This window comes from Lagenorhynchus albirostris, chromosome 8, assembly GCF_949774975.1.
Source record: "Lagenorhynchus albirostris chromosome 8, mLagAlb1.1, whole genome shotgun sequence".
In the NCBI taxonomy this organism is placed as follows: Eukaryota; Metazoa; Chordata; class Mammalia; order Artiodactyla; family Delphinidae; genus Lagenorhynchus; species Lagenorhynchus albirostris.
This window is the reverse complement of record NC_083102.1, coordinates 82,287,293-82,300,748: the sequence shown is the minus strand read 5'-3', so window position 1 is coordinate 82,300,748 and position 13,456 is coordinate 82,287,293. Positions and strand designations below refer to the sequence as shown.

The following is a 13,456-nucleotide window of genomic DNA, read 5'->3' as shown; positions in this document are numbered from 1 at the left end:
CTGCATTGGCAGGTGGATTCTTAACCACTGTGCCAACAGGGAAGTCCCCTACTTGTTCTTTAATCTCATTAACTGCATCCCTTACAACATTATTTCAACAACTCCTTCAGCTCTTATACATTACTCTCCTTGAGAATCACATTTCTTAAAGAATTACATATACTCATCACCATTTCCTGAGTTCTCACTTTCTTCTCAATCCACTTCAGTTGGGCATCCAACCTCAACTGCTCTATTGAAACCCTTTTTTGGCAAGACCCCTAATGACTATCATGTACACAATTCAGCGCTTATTTTTTTAGACCTCTTCTTTCTTGGATTCTCAATGGTATTTGAGATTGTTGTCCACTTCTATCTTTTTTAAATGACTTGTTTTTATTCCCAGAACACACTTTTTTTTTTTTTTTCCTCTCCTCTTGTTGTTTCTTTTTAGTCTTTTTTGGAGATCCTTTTTCCTCCATCTGGCCATTTAAAGTTAGGAGATCCTCAAGTCTCAGTCTTAATCATTCTTTTCATACTATACTCTTTCTTCATGATTAAATCTACACTTTGTTTGGGCTTCAGTTACTCTTATGAAACAATTACTCAAACATTTATATAGCCAAATTTATATTCAGCTGCCTACTTGATATTTCTACTCGTATCTTTCAGCAGCATCTCAGACTCAACAGAATCAAACCCAGGCTCATAATTTTAACCTCAGACATGGTTCTCTTCATTGTTTCTCATCTCAGTTCATGGTAACTTTATAATTAAAGAAGCTAACAAACAAACAAACAAAAAACGAACAACAAAAGTATCAATGTAATGTAAAATACAAGAGACAACACAATTCTGTTCATGGCACTTTCTGCTTAAGGTTGTTTCAGTTGCTTCTTCTTAGACACAGGACAAAGACCAGTATCTTAAAGATAGCTTACAAGTTCTGAAATGATTTTGTTTCTGCCATTACTCTTATTAAATAAATACATATTTGTAGATTGAATCAATAAGAGAAAAAATAGGACCAGAAAGAGAGTATGTGGTGAAAAATCAGGAAAGAAGGCATGGCAAAATGTCCCATGGTTATAGATGTCAATAACGGCACTGGGCTTCCCTGGTGGTGCAGTGGTTGAGGGTCTGCCTGCTGATGCAGGGGACAAGAGTTCATGCACCGGTCCGGGAAGATCCCACATGCCACGGAGCAGCTGGGCCCGTGAGCCATGGCTGCTGAGCCTGCGCTTCCCGGAGCCTGTGCTCCGCAATGGGAGAGGCCACAACAGTGAGAGGCCCGCCTACCGCAAAAAAAAAAAAAAATAATAATAATAATAACGGCACTGAAAAATAGAGGGCATGACCAACATGTCATAGATTGGTCTAGGAGAAAGGATGCTGATTAGAGGAGCCCATTTGATCACTGAGAATCTTGGTCATTAGGGAAGAGTTTCAGTTAACGGGTGAAAATGAAATTTAGATTAGGAAGGTTTAATGAAAGACATCGAAAATAGGATTGTAAAAGCTGAAAATATAGTCTACTAATCCGAGAAATTTTGTGATAAAGTAAAAGAGAGAGAAAGGAGAAGAGTTGAAAAAATGTCACAAGAAAGAAAACTTATTGTTAAACAAGAAAAAAAGAGTAAATACAGGGGAAAGGGAATGAAGATGTAAAACAGTGAAGGCTAAAGATCAGAGAACTTTCTTGATAAGGAAAATGCACAGCTATTCTTCTGACAAGAGAAAAGCTACAAAAAGATGCATAAACAGAAAAGTTTGGTGATTAATTTTGTTCAAAAAGCACATGGAATAATTTGAATGCCTGTGATATTCTTGGTCAATCAAAGGCAAGGTTATCTGCTTGATGAGTGGCAGCATCCGGGGCTTAAACAGTATTCAGTTATGAGAACTGATGTTATGGAGGCATCTGATAAAATCAACCCGAGATGAGAGGTAACATTCCAAGAATGTGCAGCACAATTAACCAATAATTGTTTCTTATTAATGTTTTATTCATTGGTTAAAGTCATCATTTACTTGTGTTGCTTTATTTTTTTCCAGAAACAGAAGACAGTGGATAAAAGAGAAGAATTATGGTTAGGAATCTATGTAGCAAAGATTGTAGGCTCTTTGGATGGACACCATTGAATTGCTCTAGGAAAGCTCTGAATCAGTCTCACAAAATAATGGAAGGGCCATAGAGTCTCATGAAAGTGCGTGGTGTTCCAAATGTGAAGTAGGGTTATAAAATGTTCTCTGAGAACCAATGAATTGCTATTAAACAGGCAAATAAAAGATGGTAGATAATGTGTCAGAAATAAACAGGAATACTTAATGACTGTGCCACCCTAACCTGGTTCACTTTCAAAGTGGTTTCAAATACATGAAAAATGCCATATCTTAGTACTAACATAGGGTGTTAGCAGTAAGCACTACCTCTGATCACTACAAAATACAATGTTAGTGATGAATAAGGAGAATTCTCTCAAAATACAACTTTCTGCATCATGTGGTCTTTCATTCTAAACTAAAGAAAATAAATACATAGATGTTTGATGAAACAGTGCATTCTATATTTATATTATTACTTATATACTACAGATATATAAAAATGATGTTGTGGTGAAACACTTTGACTTGACTATTAAGGAAAACAAAAAGCTTAAAATTTCATAATCTTTTTCACACTTAAATAGGCTCTTAATATATTATTTAAAGAGATTAATTAATGGAAATGATTCCCCTTTGAAACACATCTTTTGAAGTGAGACTAAAGTAGTTCATATTTAGTAAAGTGATTAAAATTTATTCCATGCTGGTTTTCCAAAGGAGATTATTTTTTGGACCAACTTCCCAATTAAACCATGAAGTGTATAGTGGGCAATTTGTACATGGGAAAATGATTTCATTTAAAATATGAAAACTGCTATGCAGTTGTTGGCCTGCACAGTGACTGCACAGCCCTCAGTGGAGTGTCTGACAGACTGCAGACGTCTGGGCCACTAGTTTATTTAATCAGCTGATCACAGGCATGTGGTTCTAATGACAAGCTCAATTCAGCCAATTGTACTCTTCCAAGAAGCATAGCTTTACTTTTCTTTAAGAATTTTAGTATTTCATATCATCTTAAACCACTTGTAAATGGCTCAATTTGGGGTCCAATTATAATTACTCATTTATTTTTAAATGGCTTTTTATTCACTGAAAGATAGATGCATATAAATTACATCTGAAAAAAATTTAATAATAAAAGACTATAGAGGAAATCATTGTTCAATTATGTTAGTACTAAAGTGGATGAATCCTTGTTAAAGGAAAATAAACTTAATTAAGTATATCAGTAGCAATGTTTAATCTTTTTTTACAATTCTAACCTCTAAAATTGAATTAAGATATTATTTAAGGACTGGAATTTCTAGATTTAAGTTGCATAACGAAACAAAAGCAAGTTAATTTGAAAGAATTCAGTTTTAAAATACTTGTATTAAGTAAAGCAACATGTTTCATTAAAAGAATAAGGAAAACTCTTTTGATCTAATGTGTAGTTTCCTTAGTCAATAATTGTGAACTGAGATAAACAGTCTTAAATATCACAGGTGAAGTTCAACCAGCCTTATATTTGACTATACAATTAGCTATGTATTTAGTCTTTAGTAAATGCTTTTGTTCACAGAACCCCAAATCATTTTAACCAATGTAAAAATAAAGCTATAATAGCCTAGTGTAGACCAATGTTGGTCTAAAATGGAAGTATGATTTATTAATTATATAAAGTTCTTTTCAGCTAAGGCACTTGTCATCCTGCTTTATACATCTCTTACAGGTGTCTACCTCATAAAAATTTACCAAATTTGAAATATAATAAATAAGAAATTACTTAAAATAGATTTGAGAAAGTGAGTTTATACTACAATATTTCTATAATTTGGAGCACATATTATCAATACCTTATGCTCTGAATAATTATGAAATTATACCATTCTCCTTCCTTTATCTTCTGCAGCTTTTCCATTCAGAAACATATATATTTAATTGAAGGCAAAAGGCTACACTTGAAGTTACCTGGCAGACAGGAACCAAATGTAATATATTTTGTGTTTAAAGGGCTTGAAACTTTTTTTATGGCCATTAATGATATTTCCAAGTTTTTACTGTTAAATACAGTTGTAAGAAATCTTTGACACTAACATCAAACTAAGAATGAAAAATTGTTACACTTACCTCTGATCTCCTCCCTCTGTTCAAATAAGTACAGACTGGGCTGAAAGCACCACTCCCACAAACATACAAATGCGTGCGGTTGAAAGCCTGAATTACACGGACAAAGTTCCCGCAGCCATGCTAAAACAACAGGTAAATAAGCGGTTAGTAACCGAATGACTTTTATAGCTATTTCTAAGTATTACTGTGATACTTTGTTATACATTTTCCTTTCTGCCCTAACTTTTTAATTATTGTTAGGAGATGACAAGAGAACATGGTGCATTTTAGGAGGAAGGTAGTTTACCAGATAATGAGTAAAATGATATGTCTCTCCTATTTCAGTATTTATATACTGGGCACCTTTTTATGTTCTGAAACTTTATGAGCTTACTCTTTATCTGAGAAAGTTTAGAAATTGAAAGGTACACCAAATTGTTTTTTCAAATTTTCCTCAAAACATTACACATAACACACACGCACCCTCACATATTATATATACATGTTTTGAATGAACTTGTGTTTATAGAAGGTCCATATTATCATTAGTTACAGTTGCAAACACTATTGGTCTTCATAACTGGTGAATAAAGCAAACCTTAAACAAAATGCCAGCATTGTTGCTTTCTATGAAAAATAATGGAATCCTGATCTCTCTGCTCTTGATACACTAAAATACTCTCCTCTCCCCCAAAACTCCTTTCTCACCTGTTCCCAATCCAACCATTGGAAAGGCTGTCATTTATTCACTCAATGAAATGCAAAATATGGTAATTATAAGTTGACTATGACTTTGCAGAAATACATAAACATGGTCAGCACCAAATGCAGATCTCTGTGACTGAATTAACCATTGCATGTTCTACACTTGCAGGGTCACTATCCTTTGCTGACTACACATTAATCAAGCCTGAGGTTGAATGTAGTGCCCTTCACGAAGTCATTGATCTAGCAAAGAACATTATTAAAAATAATGTTAGAAATTAGAGACAAAAGTTTTTATAAGGAAATATGTCAAAATCTAATAGGGGTTTCCCCATGGGTGGTCATACAGTGTATATTTTTTTCTCTTCTAGGTACCATGTATTTTACTAAATTATTATAATGCACATTTATTGTTTATATTATTAGAAAAGTAAAAAAAAAACTTTTCTAAAATAGAAATTTAAAGTCAATATTATTTTATATTTTCTCATCATTTTTCCCTTTTATACTCATTGTTACTTGCCAGCAAATATATGTTTATTTTCATATGTAGTAACTGTATACACATGTTTCTATTATGGACATATATTATCAAATCATCAATCACCAACTCTGCTGTTAAATAAATTTATCCTTACAGACCAGACTATATACTTTATTCTTATTTTAAGACATTAGGATTTTTGTTAAATATATAGTGTCACTGTATCTTGACACCTGTTTATAGAGGTACCTGGAAATTGACTATATAACTGCAGATGAAATGTGTTTCTCTGGAGAAAAAAGCATAGATGAAGTACAGTGTATATATAGTATGCCTATGTTAAGGGTATCTGTGAGCAATGACACTTGTGTTTATTGTTTTCACATCCAAGTCCAGTCATTCTGGGATTCTGCATATAACATTTTCCCGTAAAACACAAATTCGATCCAATTCTATTAATAATAGGTTCTGTCTTTACATTTCAATACAGGTTATACTTGTTTCATGTATATGGTTATATCAACATATTTGTTATATATATCATTATTATGGCTAATATTTTTGAGAATTTATTATGTGCTAGACATTAGAATAATCATTTTATATACTTAACCCCTTTTACTTCCCAGGAAGTTTGATTTTTTACATTTATGGATCACATTTATTGAGCAAACTATATGTACTTAGGCACTTTATATTCATTCAGGTTTTTCAACTCAACCCCTTTCAGAAAACAAAAGCTTAGATCTTGTTTAGCTAACTCGCCTGAGGTCATGTAGCTAGAAACAGGTAAAGTAGATTTTCAAACACAGACATGTTTTACATTGAATCTTGTACTTTTAACCACTTTATAATTTGTCATTGGGTGAGAATTCCATAGTTGTTAGAGGGAAGTTTTTATAACAATTATTAATATTTACAGAGCTCTTAATCCTTTGATGTTAGTTGTTTTTAATCCTCACAGCAATGTTCCAATTAAAGTATTCAGTCCCATTTTAGTGATGAGGAAATTGAGTCCTCAAAAATGTTAAATGAAGTGCTCTAGGTTTAATAAATAACTCTGGGTCTTGAATCATGGCTACCCTCCACCATGAAGACTAATTCCCACACTATCTGATGATGCTTTACTGTGCTCCTCCAAAGCCTCCCCAAAGAGAAAAACATGAAAGGAAAAATAAATCAATTGCTTTAATTATTGAAAATCATTTTCTAGGTCCCTTCCATTTCCATTGTGCTTAGTTTCTGTCCACATTATTTCTGTCCTAGACCACTGCAGTTGTGTCAATTCCATCCAGAAAATATTTATTTACTGAACTCATTCTGTGAAAGCACTGTATATGGTGCTAGCAATACTGAAATGAATAGATTCAATTCCTGTTTTCAGAGAAAGGGGAGTATAATACATCAGGCTGTAGTAGATGCTATAATAGGGTTATATTTTTCAAAGTGTGCTATAGAAAGAAAGAGGAAATGAGTAATACTGAAGTGGGTGTAATGGTTTGAGAGTGGATGTCATTTGAGCTGGAACTTGCAGAATAAGCTAGAGATTCTGACAGGCAAAAGCATAAGAAAGGAACATTCCAACAGAAAACACAGCATGAACAGAAAAACTGGAGGCATAATAGTGCAGGATTTAGCTGGGGAATAGTGCCTAGAGAGGACAGAGGATTATTGTGTGATGAAACCAGAGAGGCAATTAGAACTGGACTATCATCATGCCATAGCATGATGGGCAGCAGAGAGTGAATTTAAGTATACAGATCTCAGAGCCAGACGACCTGGGTTCAAACTCTGGCTTTATCTTTTACTAGCTATTTGAACTTGAGATATTTACTTAGCCTCTCTGTGCTTCAATCTTTTTATCTGTAAATGGTGATGATAATATTTGTTGTAAGCAGTATACTACTGAAGCACTTGGAACAGTGTCTGGCACATAATAAATATACCCAGTGTTAGGTATTAGATTCTTTCATATATATTTTCAGTTCCAATTGTCAGTACAAACCCTGTGTAATGGACAGGGAATTTGTCCTGCATAGAGATTAGTACAGGTCCTGACCACAGTAGACATCCATAAAAGGTTTGCGGAATGAGACATCAGTGAAATTCAGTACCATGGATGCTTTCTTTTTATTGCTTAATTCTCTTTCAAAACTATTTCAAAGTACAATGCTAAATGAAAAATCAAGCTGCTAACATTATGCAGAATGTAATACTATTTTAGGTATATACATATACATGTCATATACTAAAATGCTGGAAGAATATACCCCCAATTTTTAAGTTATTATGTTTGGGTAGCGTAATTAATTTTATTTACTTAACAGTGTGTGCTTACTATGTGCTATGTACTGTTCTAAGCTCTCTGCAAATATTAATTCACTAATCCTCTTAATAACCCAATAAGGTAGGTTTTATGAGTAGCCCATTACACATTTAAGAAAAATGAGGCACAGAGAGGTTAAGTCTCCAGGGTCAAAGAGCTAATAAGAGATTGTTTTCTGTTGCTCTCTGCATGCTTTTCTAGGTCTTCAAAAATTTCTGTGTTAACAGGTATTATTTATATAATTTTAAAATAGATGTTTTAAAATAATATATCGTGGAGCTCAGATTAATAGGGCTTTAAAAATATTGACTCTTCATGGTCCATACTATGCAACGGAAAAAAAAATACCTCTTAATTTTTTTCTTCTTGGCCTATACTTCTTGGTCTGGGGAATATATCAAGGTATTTTGATAAATGTATTCCTAAAGAAAATATGTTTTCAAATAGTTTAGGATCCTCTGGTCACAGAAACAGGGAAATTGATATTCTACAATTAATAAATCAAGTTTGACATTGTGTGTATGTAATGCATATAGGTCTAAATATATGTAACCATGCTTAATTTTTCAATGATCTCATACAGTACTTACTTAGCACATTCATTATGCTCTATCTCATTGGATATGTTTGACAGCATGTGTTATTGTAAGCTCAATTTATTTAGCATATGAATAAAATATTAATATTCAGAAATAAATAGAGCATGTAGGAATGTGAATAAATAGGGGCAAAAAGGGAAATTGGGAGGTAAGTTATACTCTCTTAGCTGAGGCAGACAATAAGCTATATTCCCAGCATGATAATTTACTTTCCTGATAAACATTAGTTTATTATATAGTATTATGATACACATTACCTGGGATCAAATTTTAAATTATATTGAATTATTTTCTAATAATTGAGTATTATTTTTATAACTTTAATTAAAGTTTGATATAAGTAAAAAATCTAAAGGAATAAGAGATGTTTGATTCTATGGTTTTTTTTCAATTGTTATAGAAATATAAAATTTGTCACTAGTTTATGCTTTTCTTAGTAGAAGATTAACATAATATTTAAAAGTAAAAAAATTAACCAAAATATACCTTTAAAAATTGTGCATAATGAATTTATTATAAACTTATTAATCTAAAGGTATTAATAACTCAATATCCATTGTGTCCTACCCCCAACCTGAGAAAAGTACTTGGAATAGATTCCCATGCTTACTGCTTCCATCTCCATTTTTCCAGATCTTGTTGAAATTTCATGAAGTGCCTAGATACAGATCTGGGCACTGGATCCAATCACTAAAAATGCAGTGAAATAAGTTCTAGAGTGTTTCAGGTGAACGCACAGGGAGGGGCAGCTAGCCCAGTCCTGGGTAGCAAGAAAGGACTCTCCAGAGAGGTGACATCTGCACTGTTATTTGAAAGGATGAGTAGATGATTCCCAGGTTAAAAAGATGGGAAGATAATTCAACAAGAAGAGAATCACATGTAGCCTGTACCAAAGGCTGAAAGAGAGAAAGGATACAACTTATTTGAATTTCAGTATTATTGAACTAGAATAAGGGGACAAGTTAACGTAAGACCTAGCATAGTTGCCACCAAATCTATCAAACCTTTCCTAAATATCCCAGATGCAGTGAATTTTTTCTTTGTCTTTGTGTGTATTCTCAGCATTTATCATATTCTCCCTGGAGAAGTGGCATGTTTTATCAACTAAGAGCAAAAAGATCTAGAGCCATATGTGCCTGAGTCGGACAGAGGCCTCCCACTTGCAGGCAGCGCAGCTTTGGGTAAGTTCCTTACTCTCTTAGTGATTCAGTTTATCTATCTTAAAAATGTGGATGAAGACAATAATGTCCATCTTGCAGCATCGTCATGAGGATTAAAACAAAACACTTAGAATAGCACCTGGCCCATTCCATTAATTGTTGGCTAGTATTACTTGGTAATTATTGTATATATGTCCCATCATCCCCAGTATATTGTGAAGACTCTTAAAGGTAGGAACTCCACCTTATATACCTCTGGTTCCTTCACTTCAATTAACTGATTTGTACAAATTAAAATATTCTGTTCCTGCATTTAAAAAAATGAAATATTAAGTAATTAGATGATATTTATTCCAAAAGAGCTAAGAGATTCTTAAATATTTAGTTTCATTGAGAAGTGTAATTAAAATGTTGTTCTATAGAACTTCTATTTAGCATCATTTTTCTGCCATTGGTATCCTGCTTAAAGGACACTTGTTTGTAAGTACCTCACATGCCTTAAGCGAGATGAATTTGTCAACATTCTCTTCTCTTGCGTAGACAGAGCATATATTTGAAACTTAGTTTGATTATTATTTCCCAGGCCCCAACAGCGTTGGCTGTACTACAACAGAGCCCACTACCAGTTACCTCTGACTGGCCATGTGGCAGAATATAAAGATATCCATGAATGATATTACAGCATGACAAAACTATGTGAAAACATAAGCATGTATTGAAGATTTCATCTAATGACATTTAATTATAATAAAGCAAATAACAGAGCATTTCTACTTTGCCAAAGGGAGAAAGAAATCAAATGACTTGGCTAAGACTCTTCAGAAAATCAACAACAATTTTTGGAAAGAGAATGTGCAAAGGTATCTAAATCCTATGTATTCTACCTGTGGCAGTTTCTGTGAATGGGACACAGAAATTTTTTAAACAAAGAACAATTAAATCCAGTAATTACAACCACAGGATATAATCGTGGCAAAAGGCGAGACATGATCACATAAACATCAATGGGAAAAATCTCTACATTAGAGGATGAAGGAAAGTAGTTTAATTCATGCAAAATTATCGAAATCATAGCTTCAGGGGACCAAAAAAAAGTGCCTTTTCCACTACATTATACTTCATTCTGCTATTCGTTCCCTAGAAATTGTAATGTACTCTTTTGAATGTTTCTTTCACATTTTTTCTGGATTTTTTTCCTTTTTGATTGTGGTCCAACAGATCCTGTGGGTAGCAAATATACTACTGTGAGCTCCTTTTGCCCATTTAAGATTTTCTCTTATAAGGTGAATTATGAAACTAAAACAATGAAACCCTGAGCTGAGTCACTCCTGGTCAGCACTCTTGCCAAAACACCCTCTGGTGAGACCCAGAGATCTGTACTCCAGAGTCTGCTGTGGTCCTGCCTTAAGCCAGGCTTTTTCAGAACTTTGTACCTGGACTGCTAAGAATCAATAAAATATAAAAGTTTCATTTCCACACTTCTTCTTCCACAAGGAAGAAGTTTGAGACAAGAAGGTGAAATGACATCTAAGCTTCATTATAAACATTAAATGACTTGTGCACATTAAAGAGCTGTTCCATGTATTTTTTATAATATTCAAGAATAATTTAATGTGTCAGTTTCAGAAAGTCATTTGTAGAAATCAATGTAGATTTATTCCTTGATTCTTTATATGGAATACATTTTGTAAAAGTATTGCACACTGAACATTTACTGATATTTGTATCTGCCTTGATTTTTATTTCTGTGGTTATTTTTAATTAACAAAGATAACAGCCATTACTGGTGATTTATGCTTCTGGAATGTGCTGGCTAACCACTACCCTTTTGACGAGAATCTTTCTTTGGAAAAGCCCACATGGTATCTGGGAGCTACTCCAGACACTTGAATTATCATTATTTCAGCAGCCTGCTGAGAATTCTGCAGGTTGGATCCACTTTGAACAGGGGTTATTACTGAAATCCATCATGAAAAGTGTCAGGGTTCAATAATGAAAGCAAAGCAGGAAATTTTTACCCAGTCAGGAATTCCTAAGTTACAGTGTTTAAGAGTTCCAATCACTTTGCATTTACATTTCTTACTATGTGTCCAGCCGAGGATTCAAAACACCAATACCCTTTGTCTCCTTCTTGGATGCACTCAAAGTACATGAATTCAAAGACCAAATATTTAAGTTTTGGATTTTTTTAAGCACTCACTGTGGGATCTTTGCCAGCCATTTTGCACTCTTCAACTTTGATTGCAGATGCTGGCCAGAAAACCTGCTCAGAAAGGAAAATAAAGGTTGCATAATCTCACTTGTATATATGACAGCTCAGTACTCTTCATTTACTTTATGTTAACAGATTTCTTTAAGTTAATTCTATATTTATATTTCAAATTTCTTCTTTCATTTTATGAACTCAAGTTAATAAAGATTTTATTACTTTATTCTAAGACCTATGTTTTTGTTTCTTCCATGAATTTTTCCTTCAACAATTCTTTCTATAATATGTGCTCATTTACTAATGGTACAATTTTAAAATAAGGAAATTATTGATGTGCACCATATAATGTATATTTCCCTCCCTCTGATTTATAGTACACTTTTCACAACTGCTTATATCACAATGAATTTATGTTTATACTGCTATCTTGGGGATTTTTTGGTAAACTACACAGCTAGGCTGGTAAATTTACTGCAAACTAGGTACTTCAACAGCTAAAATAACCTGGATAAAGATTCTCTCTCTGACATACTGTGCTAGCATGCTAAGTCATTGCAGCCTTGGGTCAGGTCTGATGGAGATGATTTTTTTTTCATCCTGTAGCTTTTTTCAGCCTGTAGCTCATTGTTAAAATAATAAATTCAGATGTGTTCTTGCTGTAATAAATTTATAATTAATTTACTTTTATTTCTTTACTTTAATGAAGCTCAATTTATTTCCTTGCTGTGACATAGAATGATAAATATAGTTAACCCTTGAACAACTCAGAGGTTAGGGACACTGACCCTATATTCCAGTTCCACATCCAAAGATTCAACCAACCATGTATCATGTAGTACTGTAGTATTTACAACCAAAAAGAATCTGCATATAAGTGGAGCCATGCAGTTCAAATCCCTGTTGTATAGGCCACATTTTTTCAAAGAACACTGCATTTAATAATCGTGTTCTTTTCAAGGCCTTCTTGGTTTATGTACAGATGACAAGGTATGCTGTCCTTTAATATGACCATTTTTCATGCTATACTCCATGCTTCTTTTCCCTTTCGACGTATGTATACACGGGAAGTATTTTCTCACTTAGCTTCAAGTTTTAGATGGCTAAAAACTATGAAACTAGACATGGAGAAATGAATTGATTATATTTTCAGTCCTTGAAATAAGTAGAATTTTCCAACTATTTATTGATATATGACCTGTATTTTCTATTGTTCTAATGAAGTACATAATTTTTTCATTGTATTTGAAACTTTTAAAGAAAAAGACACCTAGGAATTTAGCATTGCCCTCATGAAAATGATAAACTTACACTCAAAGGTTCTTGACTTATGTTGTTAATATTCAAGGAAAGAATGTGATCTTTGCTGCCCACATATATCCGGTCCTGATCTTCATCCATTAATAATATCCTGTAGTCTAAAGGGTGGTGAGATAGGCTGAAGTATTCAGAGGTCTTGGTTTCTCGAAGCTCTGAAATAGTGAATAGCACAAGTGAAAATTGAGTATCTTGATTCCATTATTTTAATGAAAATTATCTTATGGAAATATTTACCAAAAAAGTCAAAATACATTTTCCTCCTACAATAAATTAATTTTAAAACAGTTATATTAGTGGATATTTTTATTTATTTCCTCTATGTTGAATTAAAACATAAATAAATCCATAAATGCAATGTTAAAGTTTATAGTAGTACTACTTGATTACAAAATTATTCACATTTTGCTAGGACCTCAACTCAGTTGTTTACTCTTTGTCATCAGCTCAAAGCTTGTTAAAATAAATCACCCAAAAAAATATAGC

At 33.2% G+C, this 13,456-nt stretch overlaps 1 protein-coding gene across 2 annotated transcripts in view; it reads right to left on the bottom strand.

Moving 5' to 3' along the window:
* The window catches only part of SEMA3C (semaphorin 3C), a 187,015-nt gene that overhangs the window by 80,434 nt on the left and 93,125 nt on the right, over window positions 1-13,456 (bottom strand). For both annotated transcript variants that reach the window (XM_060157200.1, XM_060157199.1), the window contains 3 exons: window positions 12,965-13,125; window positions 11,648-11,710; window positions 4,195-4,314 (listed from right to left, as the gene is read on the bottom strand). In XM_060157200.1, coding sequence (XP_060013183.1) covers window positions 4,195-4,314; window positions 11,648-11,710; window positions 12,965-13,125 — 344 coding nt within the window. The remainder of the gene's footprint in view (window positions 1-4,194; window positions 4,315-11,647; window positions 11,711-12,964; window positions 13,126-13,456) is intronic.